The 20,742-nt window shown below is 36.1% G+C and overlaps 1 protein-coding gene across 3 annotated transcripts in view; it reads right to left on the bottom strand.

Moving 5' to 3' along the window:
• Positions 1 to 19,831, bottom strand: part of IBTK (inhibitor of Bruton tyrosine kinase) — a 94,265-nt gene extending 74,434 nt beyond the window's left edge. For 2 of the 3 annotated variants that reach the window (XM_032857997.1, XM_032857998.1), the window contains exons 1-2: positions 19,705 to 19,831; positions 4,424 to 5,127 (exon numbers count right to left, since the gene is read on the bottom strand). In XM_032857997.1, the coding sequence (XP_032713888.1) occupies positions 4,424 to 4,744 (321 nt within the window). In that variant the 5' untranslated portion in view covers positions 4,745 to 5,127; positions 19,705 to 19,831. The remainder of the gene's footprint in view (positions 1 to 4,423; positions 5,128 to 19,704) is intronic. The other variant, XM_032857996.1, reaches the window with a different exon arrangement.
• Positions 19,832 to 20,742: the final 911 nt, after the last annotated feature.

Here is a 20,742-nt window from a genome sequence, read left to right on the forward strand (position 1 = left end):
TTTTTTATAGCATTGTTCAATTGTGACTTCTTATAAATATATAACAGTATCCTTAAAAAATCTGAGACTGTATGTGTATATGTGTTTTAAGGATGAATTTAAAGTAATCTTTGTATCTTCACAGTTCAGAATCAAACATAAAATAGAACATTTTCTATCTCACTTATTTAAGGCAGTTGGCACACCCTATCCCTATCAACCATACTTTTCTATCTTTTAAAATATAATGGGGGGGGGAGGCAGGAGGGACAGAGAGCAATGTTCAATTCCTATTGTTGTTATCTGACTAGTTTTTAAATATAAAATATTCTTTTCAAGAATAACTTTTGGTATTTGCTGATAGTTTAATAAGACATCCAATAATTAGACTTCTATTTTAACCTGTGCAAGGCATCACTGCCTGTCTGTACACAGTTCATTTGGGTAGTTACAGACAGAGAACTATAAAGTTATTAAACTCTGTGACACGTTGGAATCCTCTGTTTTAGGTTACTTAGGAAAGAAGAATCTCCTCTTATAACAACGGATTCCTAATAAACTATAACCAATTCAAAATTCATTATGTTCTAGACGGTTATAATACTTGATGTCACAAGGATTGTCAACGAGCAAAAAATACTAAAATGAGCTAACCAGTAAAAAAACAAAAAAAGAAGTGATCTAAGATTTTAATGAATTTAAAATCATATGTTACCTACTATTTAAAAAAAAATTAGATATAATAAATCATGTGAGAAGCCATGAGTTTCTTTAATCTTTTAAGAGAAAAGAAGGTAGATTCCAAGACAAAGTGCTCCAAGCTATGAAGGTGACAAATGGGATCCCAGAAACTTAGATCCCTAGAGAGTTTATTTTGCCAGTTTTATAAATTTTCCTAAACTTCATACAATCAACTGGACACTAGTAAGACTACATATATTTGCATCATCCTAAGGGGCCCCAACTGCTTAAGACTACATTTGTTTGGCCATTAGAGCTCCTTAGATATGGTAGATTTTGACATTTTCTAATACGCTCATCTTGAACTTTAAAGGTTGAAGGACTAGTGTGTAGTCTATCCTATTTATTTAAAGATCAACTCTTTACATATCCCCAAAACTGTAAGTAAATTCATTACCTTGTTAAATAGCATCTAAGTATATACCAGGCTTATAAGCCTGAGCATTTCATGGGAACGCTCTACAAAGAGCAGATGCACTTTAGACACAGCTATTCCACTACGAACCAGAACCACGAGTAACATTACTGGATAGGTCTCTCTGCAAATACAGAGAACTGTTTTTGTTTACTTTGACTGTCTTCCTCAAAAGCAAAGCATAAGATAAAGACGGCATGCAGGTAATTTTCTTGGGAAGAGATCCTAGAAAATGAGGACCAGAAGAGTAAATAAAAGGTGGAAAAACCAATACAAGGATGAGTTATCAAGTAGGCCACTGCTAAGGCTTGTTTGTGCATGATCCTGCCAGGAAATTATGGGAAACTTATACAATATATCACAGAATAATTCTCCAGTCAAGGAATAAAAGGGGTAAGGATTTACCTCCAGTTCCCATTCTTCATTAGCAAAGAGTTGCTCTAAAAGGGATTTAACTCTCCTGTACTTTTGGTTGGTCATGCATGAATGCCAAGCTCTGGCACATAAAATAAGAGGCAAGCAGTGATGCTAGAAACAAGGTACAGATTTATACCTGTACAAAATGCTAGATGCCTGTGCACAACTGGCTAGAGTAAGAGATGAAGCCAAAATTAGATGAAGTGTTCAGGAGAAGTACTTGATACACACTAATTTTCCTGAATTGGTTATGAGCTAAACTGAATGAGTTTAATATGGCTCTCTCACTACTGTTGCCCATATACTGCCAAAAAAGTTAGAATCAAAAGACTACCTTGAGACTATAATTTCCAGTGGGGAAAGTTGGGATGTATTCTACTCTCCTTCTTTCCAGCCTATTCTTTAAAGCTTTGATAGTACTTTTGGATACACTGGCTAGATACCCTCATACTAAAGAAAACAGAAAAATAAGCATTCTCTTATATTCAAATGACAGTTTTAAAACCATAAACTAGGAATAGTTTTAATAAACTGGCCCTTGTTGTCTAATTATCCTAGGGCAGGGAGTTGGGAGGGCCCTTCAGATCAGTTCTACTTAGTTTATAACTATTCTATTTTAGTTTGAGGAGATTTATCTTGTTTATAATTTGACAATTAACTGTATTGCTCTGGCTCATGACCTGTTCTATTTTGTGAGGTGTCTGATATCCCTCTAATAAAATAGCTTTTGCTTAGGAAACCTTAGCTTCTGTTTCTATAAAATAAGAACTCTATTTATTTATTTAATTACTTGGTTTTGGTCTATCTCCTTCTGCTCAAACAACAAAAAAAAGAATTCTGTCTATCATGTTCATTACATATCCCTAGAACCTAGATTAGTGCCTGGCACACATCACATACTCAAAAAAACATTTGTTCCAAACACTGTACAAATAGTATAGCATTTAATCCACACAACCTTATGAATAAGATGGTTCTATTTCCAAATGAAGAAACTTAAAGCAAGTTTTCCCAGAACAGTAAGTAAACCACCAGTATGAAAAAACAATAGTATAGCAAAACAGATACAGCAGGACTCTACAAGCATAAACACTCTTTGCTAGCCTCTCATCTTGTCATGGAATCAGAGTCAAAGAAGATATGCATAAGATAGGCTGTCTTTCCTCCAGCTTTTGGTAGACAAATAGTTTCTGCTGAGGTTTTTGGTTTTTTTTAACTTTGGCAATCAGGAACTGTCAGTGTGGGAGTATTATTTATTGTACAATTTGTTTTGGCAATTAAAAAGTCTTACAGCTATAACGTTGTTATCAAATTCAATATATTTAAAATGTATTTGTGTATGGTCTCTCTCTGCCAACCGTAATACCTTAAGGGCTATAGTTGTCATAATACCTTATATGCTACAGGTGTCCAGAAGTGGAACTGACATGCACACTCCAATCGCTGCAGCTCTTCCAATTTAATGATGTTGAAAGGTCAAAGGGAAAAAGGATATGCTATGTTGAGACTTGACTACTAAATGGATTAGGAAAAGGTTTCTGTGTGGGAAAATTTTATCAGTGCAATGTATCCACTATTAGGTATCTATAACTGAGCAGTAGGCCTATGATGATAATAAAAGACAGTCAAGATAAGCACAAGGAGGCTGAAGGCAAAAATTTCCTGGCTTCTCTTAGCCAAGGAGGAAAGAATGATTGAGGATTTCTAAAGGGATATGAAACCCCAAAGAGAAGGAAGATCCAAAATTCAGACCAGACCCTGTTTCAAACTGAAGCCCCAAATCCTGACACCTGAATTGGCAACACCTATGACAACAGAAAATTCAAGGATGCTCTCAAGCTTGACAGGACTGGCAATCGTCCAAATTTCTAGCAGAAACAGGAAAAAAAGCTGAGTCTGTAGAAGTGGGAAACAGTAAGAGTAGAGCTGTTAAGATGTTTTAACTCTTACCAACCTAGCTTTCTATATAAAATAGATTAAAGTAAGAGAATTAAACCATCTAAATCAAATGTTTTAGATGTAAGAGGAATAAATTAACATAACTACTGGTAAACTTTTTTAAAATCAAAAATAGATGAAGACACTGAAGATAAGCTCCCTAATGTGACCATAAGTTCCTTGAGGACAGGAAGTGTTTTGTTCTTCTCTGTGTCCTCTACAAGCATGATAAAATGCCTGTACCCAAAAAAAAAAAAAAAAAAATTTCAATTTAAAACTCATGACTTCTGAGTTTTTAATGTGCACTCATTAGTGAAATGACTTTGGAGTGCATCTCAAAACACTTCATTATTTGACTATACAGTACAACAAACCTAGATTGAATCTACTTGATGGGAAATTTCAAATAAATAAAGCTGATTCTAATTATTGGTTTTTTAAAACTATAAACAAACACTTTATCCTAGCCAAACAAGAAATAAACATATTATCCGAAAAAACAGTCCCAAATGTTGTAGTTCAATAACTAGTGCCCTTTTAAAGTAGCTAATAAAAGTTACAGAAAAATTAACCATTTTTCTTAAGAGTACTAAAAGATACATAATATGGGTTAAATGATAAAAGGTATGGGATTCTCTTCAAAATAATGTGAGATAAACAAAGGTGGTAGAGACATATATAAGACACAATTAACCAACAGTGCATTATGTATTATGAACTTTGGTATATGTTTAAAATTCTACATCATAAAAAATCTAAATAAAAATATATATGGGATTTGAATTCTAAAGATTAGTCAGTTACAACAGTAAAAGACATCAAACGACTAAAAAGAACAAACTCAAATCTCTGGAAAATAAATGAGGTGTTTGAAAAACACTAAGAAAAATATATGCCAGACCAAATAGTTTTAAATAAACAAATGACACTTACCTTCAATAGAGACCAAACACAATCAATATGTCCATAAAAAATGCTTCTGTGCAAAGCTGTCCATCCTGATTCCTTGTCTTTCACCGAAAGATCCACTCCTTTCTCAATAAGCCAATCTAACACTCCTTTCTTTCCACAAGAGGAAACAAGGTGGAGGGCATTTCTGCCAAAAGCATCTTTGATAGTTGCAGCATTGTAACAATAACTGGAGAGGAAGGCCTTAATCTGATTTTCATTCCCCTTTGTTACCACAGAAAGGACATCCAAAGCATGTTTCAGGGATCGACACTTTGACGTGCAGTCAGGGATGGAAGAATTCATCCTAATTGTTTTTATACTCCTTAGTTTAGTTCTTTAAAGTAGTCAGTTAAGACTAATTTTTAAAAATTAAAAAGCCAGGACAAAAAGGTACTATTCAGAAAGATTTATAGAGAATAAATGACCTGTTTAGGATTATAATTTAAATCCTCAATGGCAACAGTATAAAACTACATATCTTTGTACAATTTACTTTGGCACTTAAATCAAAAAATTATAAATAGTTCTATAAAGTTTATATCAAATACAAGTCCTTTATTAAAAAAAAAAAAACTTTCCACAGTTTATAAATTATTCCTGGAGTCAAGCACCAAGGGGGAGTGAGGAGGGGAACTCCCCCTCCACACAGTCTGATCCTTTTAAATATCCATAATTGCAAGAGTGACCTATAAAAGGAAAGAGAGAGAAAGTAAAAAAAAAAAGTACAAAATCAGCCTCTTGCTCTCAAATACTTTACAACCACCTCTATATATAAGTGCCCCTAAAAATAAATAAATAAGTGTTCCTAATTCCTATTTCAAAAAAATAAAAGTGTACCAACTTTTCAGCTTCACATCCACAGTATTCTAGAACTACATTAATCATCTTCACCTCCTTTTTTTCTATTCTGCTTAAGGTTAACCTCTGTATCTCTGGAGTTCACCTCTTTCTTTCCAAAAGCTTCATTTCTTCTCCTTTGTATTTTTACACTCTACTAGCTATGTCCCAAGATATAAGCACACTTAAATCCACCATCTTTATAACAATCGCATCTCAAACTGTAATTTACCCCCTAAAATTGTCTCACTGCACCCACCACCCATCACCATCACAATAACCAACGCTCTCATCATTCACTTTTTACTAAGGGCCAGGTGCTGTGATAATGTTCTCTGTGCCTGGAAAGTCCTTTACCATAGGACCATAGGAGGAGATGATAATTAAATATCAGGTAGCAAAACAACTAGGTATCAACCTGAAAAAAAAAAAGAACTTTAGATACTTACTTTATACCTTACACCAATATAAATTCCAGATAGATCAATGACAAACATAAAAATAATACCATAAAAGCACCAGAAGAGAGCATGGAAGACTCTTTTTTAAAATTTCAAAGTACAAAAGGCCTTTCTAATAAGTATGATCTGAAATTCAAGAGTTATGAATAAAAGATTAATACATTTAATCAGTTTAAAGCCTACATTAAAAAATTTTAAGACAAAAAAGGAGAAAAAGCTTCTTAAATATATAAGCTCTACAAATAAAGAGACCAAATAAATAAAAGTCAAAGAATAAGACATTTCTCAAAAAAAAAAGAGGAAATTTAAACAGATTTTTAAAAAGAGACTCACCTCACTCAAAAGAAATATAAATTAAAACTATAATGAGATACCATGCTACAACATGAATGGAGCAAGAGAGTATAATGCTAAGTGAAGCCAGTCAGTCAGAGAAAGACATACTACATGATTTCACTCCTATGTGGAATTTAAGAAAAAAACAAATGAGCAAAGGGAAAGAAGAGAGAGACAAATCAAGAAAGAGACTCTTAATTATAGAGAAAAAACTTGACAGTTACCAGAGAGGAGGTGGGAGGAATGGGTAAAATAGGGATTAAGGAGTATACTTGTCAGTGATGAACAAAGGGTGATTCATGAAATTACTGAATCACTACACTGTACATGTGAAATTAATATAATGCTGTATGTTAACTAATTGGAATTAAAATAAAGACTTTTAAAAAACTATAATGAGATACTATTTTTTATCCATCAAAATAGGAAAGATCAAAAAGTTTGATATTACTATGTACTGACAAGACTGTAAGAAAATATGTACTCTACTCCATTGTCAGTAAGCATATAAACTCATACAGTCTGGAGGGCAATTTAATATAGTTATGAAAATGTAAAATATACCTTTTTTCTGACCCAAGCAATTTTACTTCTAGGAATTTATCTTGGAAAACTGTATCTATGTGTGAAATGGTATTAGTATAAGAATATCCACTGAGTCATTGTTTGAAATAGTAAAGCATGGAAAAAACCTAAATAGTTAGAAGTAATTATGTCCATAAAACAGAATATTACTCATGTATCAAATGAAGCCACTATATATTTTCAGATATGAAATAATCTGCAAGATACATTATACAATGTCCTTGAAAATGAGATGTGTATCAATACCATTTATGGAAAAATTGTATATGCATTTACATGTTTATGCTTGAACATGTATGAAAGATGTCTAGAAGAAGACACAACAAAATAGTTAAGAATGGTTCCTCTGGAGAAGAGCACCAATAGCTGGAGACAGAAATGGAAGGCAATCTTACTTGTATTTTACTACAAACCACTTCTGAATGCTTCACCATAAGCATGATTACCTATTCAGAAATAAATACCTAAAAAATAAAAAGAAATGCTAATATATTGATTAGGGAGGCTGCAGGAAAATACAGAAAACTCAACCACCAAATAAGAGCCTCTAGTATTTTTCCAATATGCTACCCTGTCTGCTTTGCCCTGTTTGGATCTGGAGAAATGAAATACAATTTGTCAACTATTTGATAAACTACTATCCCTCAGGTTTTTAACTACCAGAAAGAAAACCGACCACCCATACACCAGAAATTTTGTAACTAGAGTGGATGACTTTACATTCAACATTTCTTCATCTTTTTATTTATTATCTCCTAATTATTTTTCTTTCAATATTTTTGTACTCTCAAGTTCATTCTATTTTATTTTAGTCCTCTGGATTTTAAATTAGTGAATCCATTTCATAATGGTTAGATACAATAGAAATTCCACGTTAATTCTCTTCTCCAAGGTATTGTTCATAAATACTTAACAGAACAAACCATCCTAAAACCACAAAAAAACCCAAACAGCCAAAGCTATCTTGAGAAAGTAGAAGGTAAAGCATCACACCCCAATTTCAAACTATGTTACAAAACTGTAGTAATTAAAAAGTATGATATTGGCATACAAAGAAACACATAGCTCAACGGAACAGAATAGAGAGCCCAGACATAAACCCATGTATATATGATTTACAACAAAGGAACCAAGAATATACAATAGCAAGGGGACAATCTCCTCAATAAAAGGTGTTGGGAAAATTGGACAGCCACATGCAAAAGCATGAAACTGGACCCCTATCTTACACCATACCCAAAAATTAACTCAAATGGTTTAAAGACTTAAATTTAAGACCTGAAACCATAAAACTCCTAGAAGAAAACACATGCAGTAATCTCCCTGACATAGGTCTTGAAGATGATTTTTTTAATCTGATAGCAACAGCAAAAGCAACAAAAGCAAAAATAAACAAGTAGCACCACACCAAATTAAAAAGTTTTTGCACAGCAAAGGAAACCATCAACAAAATGAAAAAGTAACCTACTGAATAGGAGAAAAATTTTTGCAAATCATACCTGTGATAAAGGGCTAATCTATATAAAGTATCCAAAGAATCCACACAATTCAAGAGCAAAAAACTAAACCATCTAATTTTAAAAATGGCGAAAAGATTTACATAGATTTTCCAAAGAAGACATAGAGATACCCAACAGGTACATAAAAAATGCTGAACATCACTAATAATCAGGGAAATGTAAATTAAAACCAAAAGGAGATATCACCTTTCTCCTTTAGAATGCCTATTATCAAAAAAATAAGAAATAATTAGTGTTGCCAAGGACATAAAGGAAAAGGAACCCTATACACTACTGGTGGGAATGCAAATTGATATAACCACTATGGAAAGTAGTGTGGAGCTTTCCCAAAAATTAAAAATAGAACTAACCTATTATCCAGCAAGTCCACTTCTAGGTATTTATCCAAAGAAAACAAAACACTAACTCCATGTTCACTGCAGCATTATTTACATTATTTTCAATAGCCAAGATATGGATAAATGGATATCAATGGATAAATGGATAAAAAAATTATATACAAGGAGAAAGAGGCAAGACAGTGGAGGAGTAGCAGATTGATATGACATCAGGTCCCAGGAGTTCAGCTTATCTTAACAATTCCTTTTTTAGAATTTTTTTAAAATTTTCATCTTTAGGGTCATAGTCCATCCCTTCATTGTATTTATCTTCATTTTTGTACATATATATGTTCTTCTTTCTTTAAAATTTTGGGAGGTAGTTTCTTCTAAGAGACCAAAATACACCCAAAATCAAATGGGTGGCTCTGTTCTATCCACCATTCTAATATATATATATGTACATTTTTTCCCCCTTGCTTCTCCCCCCAGTTTTGGGTCTCTTCTGATTCCATTCCATTCCATCCCAAAACAACATTTTTCTGGGCTCTTTGCCACCCTTTTAGCATTTTATTCTCTCGTTCACATATTCTTATCTGGATAAAATGACAAGGCAGAAAAACTCACCACAAAAAAAAACAAGAGGCAGTACCAATGGCTAGACACCTCACCAATACAGACATTGGTAATATGTCAAAACTACAGTTCAGAATGACGATTATCAAGGCGCTAGCTGGGTTTGAAAAAGGCATGGAAGATATTAGAGAAACCCTTCCTGGAGGAATAAAATCACTTTCTGGAGAAATAAGAGAACTAAAATCTAATCAACTTGGAATAAAAAAAGCTATAATGAGGTGCAATAAAAAAATGGAGGCTCTTACTGCTAGGATAAATGAAGCAGAAGAGAAATCAGTGATAGAGAAGACCAAATGATGGAGAATAAAGAAGCTGAGCAAAAGAGAGACAAAGAACTAGTGGACCACAAGGGGAGAATTTGATAAGTGACACCATAAGATGAAATAATATTAGAATAATTGGGATTCCAGAAGAAGAAGAAAGAGAGAAAGTGGCAGAAGGTATATCAGAGCAAATTATACTAGAGAATTTCCATAATATGGCAAAGGGCAAGCATCAAAATCCAGGAAGCACAGAGAACCCCCTCAGAATGAATAAAAACAGGTCCATGCCCCGTCATCTAAAAGTAAAACTTACAAGTCTCAGTGACAAAGAGAAAAATCCTGAAAGCAGCTCAAGACAAGAAGTCTGTAACATACAATGGTAGAAATATTAGACTGGCAGCAGACTTATCCACAGAGACCTGGCAGGCCAGAAAGAACTGGCATGATATATTCAGAGCACTAAATGAAAAAAATAAGCAGCTAAGAATACTATACCAAGCTACGCTATCATTGAAAATAGGAGAGATAAAAAGCTTCCAGGACAAACAAAAATTAAAAGAATTTGCAAACACCAAGCCAGTCCTACAGGAAATATTGAAAGGGGTCCTCTAAGCAAAGAGAGAGCCTAAAAGTAGTAGACCAGAAAGGAACAGAGACAATATACAGTAACAGTCACCTTACTGGCAATACAATGGCACTAAATTCACATGTCTCAATAGTTACCCTGAATATATGCAACACCTGGGTGTCTCAGTGGGTTAACCCTCTGCCTTCAGCTCAGGTCATGATCTCAGGATCCTGGGATTGAGCCCCACATTGGGCTCTCTGCTCAGCAGGGAGCCTGCTTCCCCCTCTCTCTCTGCCTGCCTCTCTGCCTACTTGTGATCTCTCTCTGTGTGTCAAATAAATAAATAAAATCTTAAAAAAAAAAAAAAAGTTACCCTGAATGTAAATGGGCTAAATGCCCCAATCAAAAGACACAGGGTATCAGAATGGATTAAAAAAAAAAAAAAAAAAAAAAACCAAACATCAATATGCTGTCTACAAGAAACTCATTTTAGACCCAAAGAAACTTGCAGATTTAAAGTGGGGGGGGGGACAATTTACCATGCTAATGGACATCAAAAGAAAGCTGGGGTGGCAATCCTTTTATCAGATAAATTAGATTTTAGGCCAAAGACTATAATAAGACATGAGGAAAGACACTATATCATACTCAAAGGGTCTGTCCAACAAGAAGATATAACAATTTTAAATATCTATGCCTTTAACATGGGAGCAGCAAACAATATAAACCAATTAATAACAATAGCAAAGAAACACACTGACAATAATACAATAATAGTAGAGGACTTTAACACCCCTCTCACTGAAATGGACAGATCATCCAAGCAAAAGATCAACAAGGAAATAAAGGCCTTAAATGACACACTGGACCAGATGGACATCACAAATATATTTACAACATTACATCCCAAAACAACAGAATACACATTCTTCTCTAGTGCACATGGAACATTCTCCAGAATAGATCAAATCCTGGGTCACAAATCAGGTCTCAATGGGTACCAAAAGACCGGGATCATTCTCTGCATAATTTCAGACCAAAATGCTTTGAAGCTAGAACTCAATCACAAGAGGAAAGTTGGAAAGAACTCAAATACATGGAGGCTAAAGAGCATCCTACAAAAGAATGAATGGGTCAACCAGGAAACTAAAGAATTGAAAAAATTCATGGAAACAAATGAAAATGAAAACACAACCATTCAAAATCAGTGGGACATAGCAAATGCGGTCCTGAGAAGAAAGTATATAGCGATACAAGCCTTTCTCAAAAAACAAGAAAGGTCTCAAGTACACAACCCAACCCTACACCTAAAGGAGCTGGAGAAAAAACAGCAAAGAAAGCCTAAACCCATCAGAAGAACAGAAATTATAAAGATCAGAGCAGAAATCAATGAAATTGAAACTAAAAGAACAGAAGAAAAAAATCAACGAAACTAGGAGCTGGTTCTATGAAAAAAATTAGTAATATTGATAAACCCCTGGCCAGACTTATCCAAAAGAAAAGAGAAAGGACCCAAATTAATAAAACCATGGATAAAAGAGGATAGATCACAACCAACACCAAAGAAATACAAACAATTATAAGAACATACTATGAGCAACTATATGCCAGCAAATCTGACAATCTGGAAGAAATGGATGCATTCCTAGAGATTTATAAACTACCAAAACTGAACCAGGAAGAAACAGAAAACCTGAACAGACCCATGGCCAGTAAAGAGATTGTAGCAGTCATCAAAAATCACCCCAACAAACAAGAGCCCAGGGCCAGAGGGTTTCCCAGGGAAATTCTACCAAACAGTTAAAGAAGAATACCTATTCTCCTGAAATTGTTCCAAAAACAGAAATGGAAGGAAAACTTCCAGACTCATTTTATTACCTTGATCCCAAAACCAGAGAAAGACCCCACCAAAAAGGAGAATTACAGACCAATATCCTTGATGAACACAGATGCAAAAATTCTCACCAAAATACTAGCCAACAGGATCCAACAGTACATTAAAAGGATTATTCACCATGACCAAGTGGGATTTATTCCTGGGATGCAAGGTTGGTTCAACATCCGCAAATCAATAATGTGATGCAATACACTAATAAAAGAAAGAACAAGAACCATATGATACTCTCAATAGATGCTGAAAAAGCATTTGACAAAGTAGAGCATCCCTTCCTGATCAAAACTCTTCAAAGTATAGGGATAGAGGGCACATACCTCAATATCATCAAAGCCATCTATGAAAAACCCACAGCAAATATCATTCTCAATGGGGAAAAACTGAGAGCTCTTCCGCTAAGGTCAGAAACACGGCAGGGATGTCCCCTATCACCACTGCCATTCAACATCCTACTAGAAGTCCTAGCCTCAGCAATCAGACAACACAAAGAAACAAAAGGCATCCAAATCAGCAAAGAAGTCAAACTCTCACTTTTCACAGGTGATATGATACTTTATGTGGAAAACCCAAAAGTCTCCACTTCAAAACTGCTAGAACTCATGCAGGAATTCAGTAAAGTGTCAAGATATAAAATCAATGCACAGAAATCAGTTGCATTTCTATACACCAACAGCAAGACAGAAGAAAGAGAAATTAAGGAGTCCATCCCATTTACAATTGCACCCAAAATTATAAGATACCTAGGAAAAAGCCTAACCAAAGAGGCAAAGAATCTGTACTCAGAAAACTATAAAGTACTCGTAAAAGAAATTGAGGAAGACATAAAGAAATTCCACTCTCATGGATTGGAAGAACAAATACTGTGAAAATGTCTATGTTACCTAAAGCAATCTACACATTCTATGCAATCCCTATCAAAATACCATCAACTTTTTTTCAAAGAAATGGAACAAATAATCATAAAATATACATGGAACCAGAAAAGACCCCGAATAGCCAGAGGAATGTTAAAAAGAAATCAAAGTTGGTGGCATCACAATTCCAGACTTCAAGCTCTATTACAAAGCTGTCATCATCAAGACAGTATGATACTGGCACAAAAACAGACACATAGATCAGTGGAACAGAAGAGAGAACTCAGAAATGGACCCTCAACTCTATGGTCAACTAACCTTTGACAAAGCAGGAAAGAATGTCCAATGGAAAAAAGACAGTCTCTTCAACAAATGGTGTTGGGAAAATTGGACAGCCACACGCAGAAGAATAAAACTAGACCATTTCCTTACACCACACACAAAAATAGACTCAAAATGGATGAAAAACCTCAATGTGAGACAGGAATCCATCAAAATCCTTGAGGAGAACACATGCAGCAACCTCTTCAACCTCAGCTGCAGCAACTTCTTCCTAGAAACATCGCCAAAGGCAAGGGAAGCAAGGGCAAAAATGAACTCTCGGAACTTCGTCAAGATCAAAAGTTTTTGCACAGCAGAAGAAAGTCTACAAAACCAAAAGACAACTAACAGAATGAGAGAAGATATTTGCAAATATCAGATTAAGGGCTATTATCCAAAATCTATAAAGAATATAAAACTCAACACCCAAAGAACAAATAATCCAATCAAGAAATGGGCAGAGGACATGAACAGACATTTCTGCAAAGAAGACATCCAGATGGCCAACAGACACATGAAAAAGTACTCCATATCACTTGGCATCAGGGAAATACAAATCAAAACCACAATTAGATACCACCTCACACCAGTCAGAATGGCTAAAATTAACAAGTCAGGGAATGACAGATGTTGGAGGGGATGTGGAGAAAGGGGAACCCTCCTACACTGTTGGTGGGAATGCAAGCTGGTGCAGCCACCCTGAAAAACAGTATGGAGGTTCCTCAAAAAGTTGAAAATAGAGCTACCCTACGACCAAGCAATCACACTACTGGTTTTTACCCTGAAGATACAAGCGTAGTGACCCGAAGGGGCAAATGCACCCGAATGTTTATAGCATAATGTCCACAATAGCCAAGCTATGGAAAGAACCTAGATGTCCATCAACAGATGAATGGATAAAGATGTCATAGCTATATACAATGGAATACTATGCAACCATCAAAAGAACTGAAATCTTGCCATTTGCAATGATGTGGATGGAACTAGAGGGTATTACACTGAGCGAAATAAGTGAATCAGAGAAAGACAATTATCCTATGAGCTCCTGATATAAGGAATTTGAGAGGCAGAGTGGGGTTTGGAGGGGTAGGGAAGGAAAAAATAAAACAAGATGGGATCGGGAGGGAAACAAACCATAAGAGACTCTTAATCTCACAAAACAAACTGAGGGTTGCTGGGGAGAGTGGGGGGATGGACACTGGGGAGGGTATGTGATATGGTGAGTGCTGTGAAGAGTGTAAGCCTGACAATTCACAGACCTGTACCCCTGGGGCAAATAATACACTATATGTTAATAAAAATAATTTTTTTAAAAAAGTTATAAACATACAATGGAATATTACCGAGCCATTAAAAAGGATGAGCTCTTGCCATCTGCAACAACATGGATGGACTTCAATGGCATTATGCTAAGAGAAATGAGTAAGAGGGAAGCAAACAGCATATGACTCTCTTATATCAGATTGGGGGTGGGAGGGCAGAACTGGATGAACTGGTTTGTTTTTGTTCTAAATAAACTGAATAAATTTTAAAAAAATATTTAAAACTTTTATTAAATTAAATTCCCCAAAACACTTTTCTCATTTTAGTTTTTAAATATATATTTTGAATGACAAAAGAAAAAACAGGTATGAGGTGGATATTTGGAAGGACATATATGAGTTTACTATAAGTGTAGGGGAAACTTTTGTGCATCATAGATAGATAAGTAACATTGCAAATGTGCACTTTCAACTCCCATTTCAAACCACACTAAGAGTCAGAAGTCCTAAATCTAACTAGTTCTTCGCTATTCTGACTTCCCCATCCAGAGGTGACAGCATAGAATTAGGATTCCCAATCTCTTCTAGCTCCAGTTGTTTCTACAAGTCTGTATGTTTTATAATTTGATATAAGGCTTATAACATTATCCCCAACTTAAACTGTTGATTGGTATAAAAAACAAAGTGCTTCTTAGTTGACATGAAGAAAAAAGTAACAAAGCCTTAAGTAGTTTAAAAGGTGAAAACTGGAAAAAAATATACATAGCAAAATAGTCAATTATAGTTAATTTCATTCTTTTGAGGCTCTAAAATATTTTCACCTTTGTATTTTCAGTGTATTCATAATACCTGAAAAAAACTACTTCCTGGCAAATAACTCAAACACTACATGAAAGAATCAAAGTACAACCAAAGAAAATTCTCTAATTGTTACTATACATAAGCAATTACAATGAACAAAAAGGGGAATATTAAATGTAAAAATGGTAGTATACTATAATATATAGATAAACATACAGAATACTATGAACATAAATATGGAAGTGACTAAGAGCTAGTGTTTCTTAGAGCCTTACATATTTGGATTCAAATACAGCAATGCCAGCTGTTACTAGTTATGTAACTCTAAAAATTACATAAATCTCTTATTTCTTAATCTGAAAATGGAAACAATGTCACCAACCTCACAGCATTACTGTAATGACAAATGAAATTGCTTAGCCTGATACCTGCACAAAATAGGCATGCAACAAACAGTAGCTTTTACTACTATTATTTCTTCAGTAACAAAAGGGTAACAAATTTAATCTCAAAATTCATGTTTGAGTTTCATTGCCTCTGCTACCTGGTTTCCATGCATATTTCTCCAATTAAAACATATACACTAAGGCTACCAAAATGACCCCCAAACCTACAAATACTTTTAGATACTTTCAGTTCTTATCTTAATTTACTTCCCTGCTTTTAGTCATTAACACCACATTCTCCTAAGTATCTAGGAAGGGATACTGAAAGCATAAGGAACTACTGAAGCATTTAAGCATGGGCTCTCTCTCACCCTTCTTCCAAAGACATTATTTCTTCCCCTTACCTTCAAATTTTGGAGTTCTCTCACTGTTCCATCGTCAGCCTTCTCTTCCTCTCTACTTAATATTCTCCCTGAATAATTTCAATCTCTTTCTACCTTTTAACTGTAACCTATATGCTCATAACCCCCAAATATGTCTTCTACCCTCACATCTTTCTAAATTCCAGGCCCATATTTCCAATTACCAGTGTAAATGTTATTTATGCATTCAACAAATGCTTACTGAAGGCAAAGAAAGCAAAGGAAATAAACATTTACTAAGCACCTACTACATATTGGATATTTTACATCACAGAGAGGTTAAGTAAGCCACCCAAATCATAGCACTAATAAAAGAGAAGTTAGAATTCAAGCACAGATCTGTTTAACAGCAAAGTACAAGCTATTTCTTCTATACTACACTGCCTCTCCAGTGCATCCACAGTAGTTCACAGGTACTGGGAATACAAAATAAATATGGTATAAATATTTTAGATAACATAATAAAAATATAGGTTCATGGATAATACTTAAGTGAAAGTATAGCTCATTTAACATCTGTATCCAATGAACAAAATTTATTATCTATTACTGTCTCTACCATCAAAGGGTCACAGTTTGATAGAGAAGACTGATTGCATTTAGGCAAATAATAAAAACATATGATTATAAACCTATGGTAAAGATAAAACAAGTGACTCATAGGAATAGGGAGTTGAGAAGAGAGAGACAGGGAAGATTTCCCACATTAGAATGAGTACACGTTTGCCTGATAAATTCAGGGTGAGTGGCATTCAAGGCAGGGAGAACAAATATAAATAAAAGCATTGGAATCATTTTAGTCTATTCTGAAAATTCCAAGTAATTCAGAAGACAGAAAACAGTGAGGCCTAATATATACACCAAGGTGGGACATTATGGACAGCTTTCTGTGCCTTTCTTTAGGGATAAAGAAAGCGAGCAATTCAGAGACACATTTAGATATTTAAGATCTTGAATATATAAGATGTGGTGATAACTCCCAAATTTCTAGCCAGATTATACATAATGGCAGCCAAGAAGTAGAGTAGGGGGTAAATACTTGGAAGTTAGAAAAAGAAAAAACTTTTGAAAATGCAACAAATAAAAATTAAAGAGGAAAACTTGTTTATATGTGACGAATACAAAACGTTGATGGGAAACTGAGTTATAACAGTACAGCTAGCTACAGGCAATTGTTCAACCTTGGGAACTGGCCCACCACAAAGGCGTTAGCCAGTAGAGGTTGAGCCCTCAACAGTGACTCATAATTGTTCCATTTATCCTTGATTAGGAATTTAGGTATCTTCCTAAAACACAAATATGATCAAACACAAATTCTGACAAGTCCAAGCCTAATATCTACATTCCATGTGTTACGGTTAGCCTTGGGACGTCAGGAAGAGGACATCAATTAAGCCTGGAGACCACACAAGCCCATAAAATTCAGACTCTAAATTCAGAACACCAGAGGTAGGAACCCAGGTAGACCACTAACTAAATGATCCTAGGCACATCACAATTTCCTAAGTTTCAATTCTCTCACTTAGAAAAAATGGCAACAAATATTTATGACTTGAGTTGTTCTGAAAAACAAATGAACAGTTAATTCATATGTAAGCACCCAACAAATGTTTTTTAAAAAAAGAGGGGGGGTATATTGATATACAGGGCAGAAAATGGCATAACTTTATTAGAGTCCTTTCTGCTTGGAATGCTTTTCACCCAAACCCTTACAAGACTGCCAATGTGTCCATGAGTTAGTTACAGAGCATCTATCATCTTTTAAATTTTGATATGGACAACCTACATAAATTTCAACCTCATATTGCCTTTTTATATATGAGCACCTTCATTTTACAATGAGGAAATTTACATGAAAGTTTAAATTACAAATATAAAAAAGTTTAAATTACAAATATAGAAAAGCATACTCTAGATTCTACCTATTCTACTCTACCCAAATTACTCTCTCAAAATGCAGTTAGGAAATCTTTTTTAATGAGAAGTAGAACAGTGTACTACAAAAAAATTACCCTTATTTGTAGTCAGAAGAATTGGACTCCTACTACCTAAAACCTAGGCCAAATAACTTAAATCTCCCTAATCCTATTTCACCATCTGCAAAGTTGGTGATAATAACTTGTCCTGTTAGGAGGGACCTTGACTACACAAAGATTTTAAGTTCTCGGGGAAGGGGGAATTGGGGACAGGGTTGTCATTATTTCTTCATATTTCTCACAAAATATATATATATATATATATATATATATTCAATAAACAGATTTATTTATAAAGCACTAATACCAAAATATCTTCCTTTTAAACTTGCATCTATATTAAATTGTTACAAAGCTACAAATTATAACTCAAAATTGAATTTAAAAAATTTTTAATTCCTTCTGTAAGCCCTGAAAATAGTTCACATAACAATTTTAAAACACAAGCACTTGCTTTCTTAAGAGATTAGTAATTTCCCTTCATCAATATTGTATTTTAGTAAACGTTATCTCAAATACTCTCTTGGTACTAAAGATAGAGACTTCAACACCTTACCGGTGCAATATCCAGTTTCACAATAGAAAAATTCCCCAAATCTTAGGGCTCAAACACATCTCTACATGTAGCAAAAAATTACTGATCTATTAATAACGGTAAACTGATTTTGATATCATTTATAATAATAAACCGAGTAATAATGAGCTCCTTTATGTAATAGGTGAATTCATTTATGGTCTATTGAACTACATACGGTCCTAAAATATAATGAGAGTAAAAGAATGTAGTAAGTTCCTTCACAGAATTTAGCATCCTAAAAACCCTCAATACAAGTTCTTTTTTTTTATTTAAATAATGAAACATCCATTTTTAAAAAATTCTTGAGATAAACTCTGCTCTAACTAAAGCTTCTGCAAATACCTGTAACAAATTCTTTTTAGAAAACACCTTTTTGCCCTCATCTATGTCTGTTTCTAAAACCAATAAAAATCAAGGAATTCAAAACAAAAAAAAGATCAAGAAGTAGCTACGCAAGGATGTGAATTGGTACATTATGGGTGGAGAAACACTATCACTCATAAAAGTCCCAGTCTTTCAGAAATTCTGATAGATTTCGAATTTCAAATGCCCTATTTCGAAGCATGGAGGGAAGGGGAGCAGGGGGAGTGCTACATCAATTTCTGCCTCCCGAAAAAAATATCTTTAAGTTTTATTAACTATGTTGGAGAACAGTAGTCAAGGATGTCCGGGCTTACCAATTTCGCTACTGACCTAAAACTTTTTAAAACCACACAACGTGTTACAATAAAAAGCCTCTATCCTGTCTTCCTCAATCCCAAGAACTGATCCCTTTTCACACAATGGTCAATTCGCACAGAATTCCAGAGTCAGTATCCCCATAGTGGAGTAAAACTATATGACCCCACGAAGGGAAACGGCTTCAAATTTAAGGCTCAAAGGGAAGTGACACAACTACTGAAACTAGCAAAGCAACAACGCTGGAGGGCGTGTCCGGCAGGACAAAAACGTAGCGCGTCGCAGAACGGCCCATTCATAAGCTGAGCGAGGTTGCAGGAAGGCGGACGCCGGGACCCAGTCACTGGGCCCGCTCCCCGCAGTCTCGCTCGAAGCGCGGCAGCCTCGGAGCCACTGGGCTCTCTCCCCGCGAGGCATCCGTGCCACCGGCGTCCCCGGTCACCCGCACCCTCCGGAAACTGAATACTGTCCCACTGCCCGCCCCCGCACCCCCCCCCCGCCACCGGCTTAAGAGACACTGTCGCCTCAGCCTACTCCGCACAGTGAGGCCGCGCATAGCACTCCCTCACCAGTCGCTAGATGAAAGTGCGCCGGTGTACTCCGCGAGACGGGCACACAGCTGCGCGGGGACTCATCCTCAGTGAAGACAACTGGAGAAACCGAACAGTGCCAGGGGGAGGCTGGTCCCCAGGCCCGGTAGCTGTGGAGGTGGCTGCAGCTTCAGCCGCGACTACAGGCACTGGGAAGGGGGCTGGGAGAAAAGGCCGGTGCGGGCGGAACCCAGGAATAAAACAGGCGTTGATTGGCCGAGGCTCGTGTATGCCTCATGAGGATTGGCTGGTGTCTGCCCAGAAGGCCTCGCGTGGCAGCACCTAAGCTGTGGCCTTTCCCAGGAGCCCTGAGAGAACTTGACCCTGCCGGCCTTCGGACTACGGGCGCAAGCCAGGGGCAGGGAAACGCGGCAGCTGAGGATTCTCAGCCAACAGCGGTGGTGGAAATGTGCCTTTTGGAGTCAGCCGCGGCCTGGGTTGAAATGTCAGGTGCGGACTTGGAGTTCCGGATAAACCCGGGTGGAGAGAGTGTCCTGGAGACCTGGCCAAATGCCTTGTGCATCCAGTCACCATGCAGTAGAAGCCAAATGCGTAGGCATCTTGCTCAGAAGAGTTCTCGCGTTGCCCTACCAGCGGAGTCACTGGAAAGCCAAAGCGCAGATACGCAGCATCACACTTGCCTTCCCGCTCAAGCACCCAGATTGCCTGAGAGTCACTCCCTTGGTCCGAAGGCGTCACTGCCTTCCTAGATTGTTACTGGGACCTGCTGCACACCAGGGTCACGTCAGTCAGTGCCTGACACCAGGCTTGCACTACCGCTTTTCCCCATTTAACTCCACATCCAAGGCCGGTTTTAAAAGTGCTGGAGTGAAGAAAAAAATAATAATAAAAGCGGGGTGGGGGTGGGGACGGCTAGGAAAGAAAGTAGCAGTATTAAGAGGAGGAAGAGGAAATTAGTACTAGTTTACCGAATGGGAAACACTGCAATAAAATTCCTCATACCGTAGGCATTCAGTAAATGTTTGTTCAAGGAGGGATAGTTTGATTCACAACAAA

Source organism: Lontra canadensis, unplaced genomic scaffold (genome assembly GCF_010015895.1).
Source record: "Lontra canadensis isolate GAN:19392208 unplaced genomic scaffold, GSC_riverotter_1.0 scaffold14, whole genome shotgun sequence".
NCBI classification, from domain to species: domain Eukaryota; kingdom Metazoa; phylum Chordata; class Mammalia; order Carnivora; family Mustelidae; genus Lontra; species Lontra canadensis.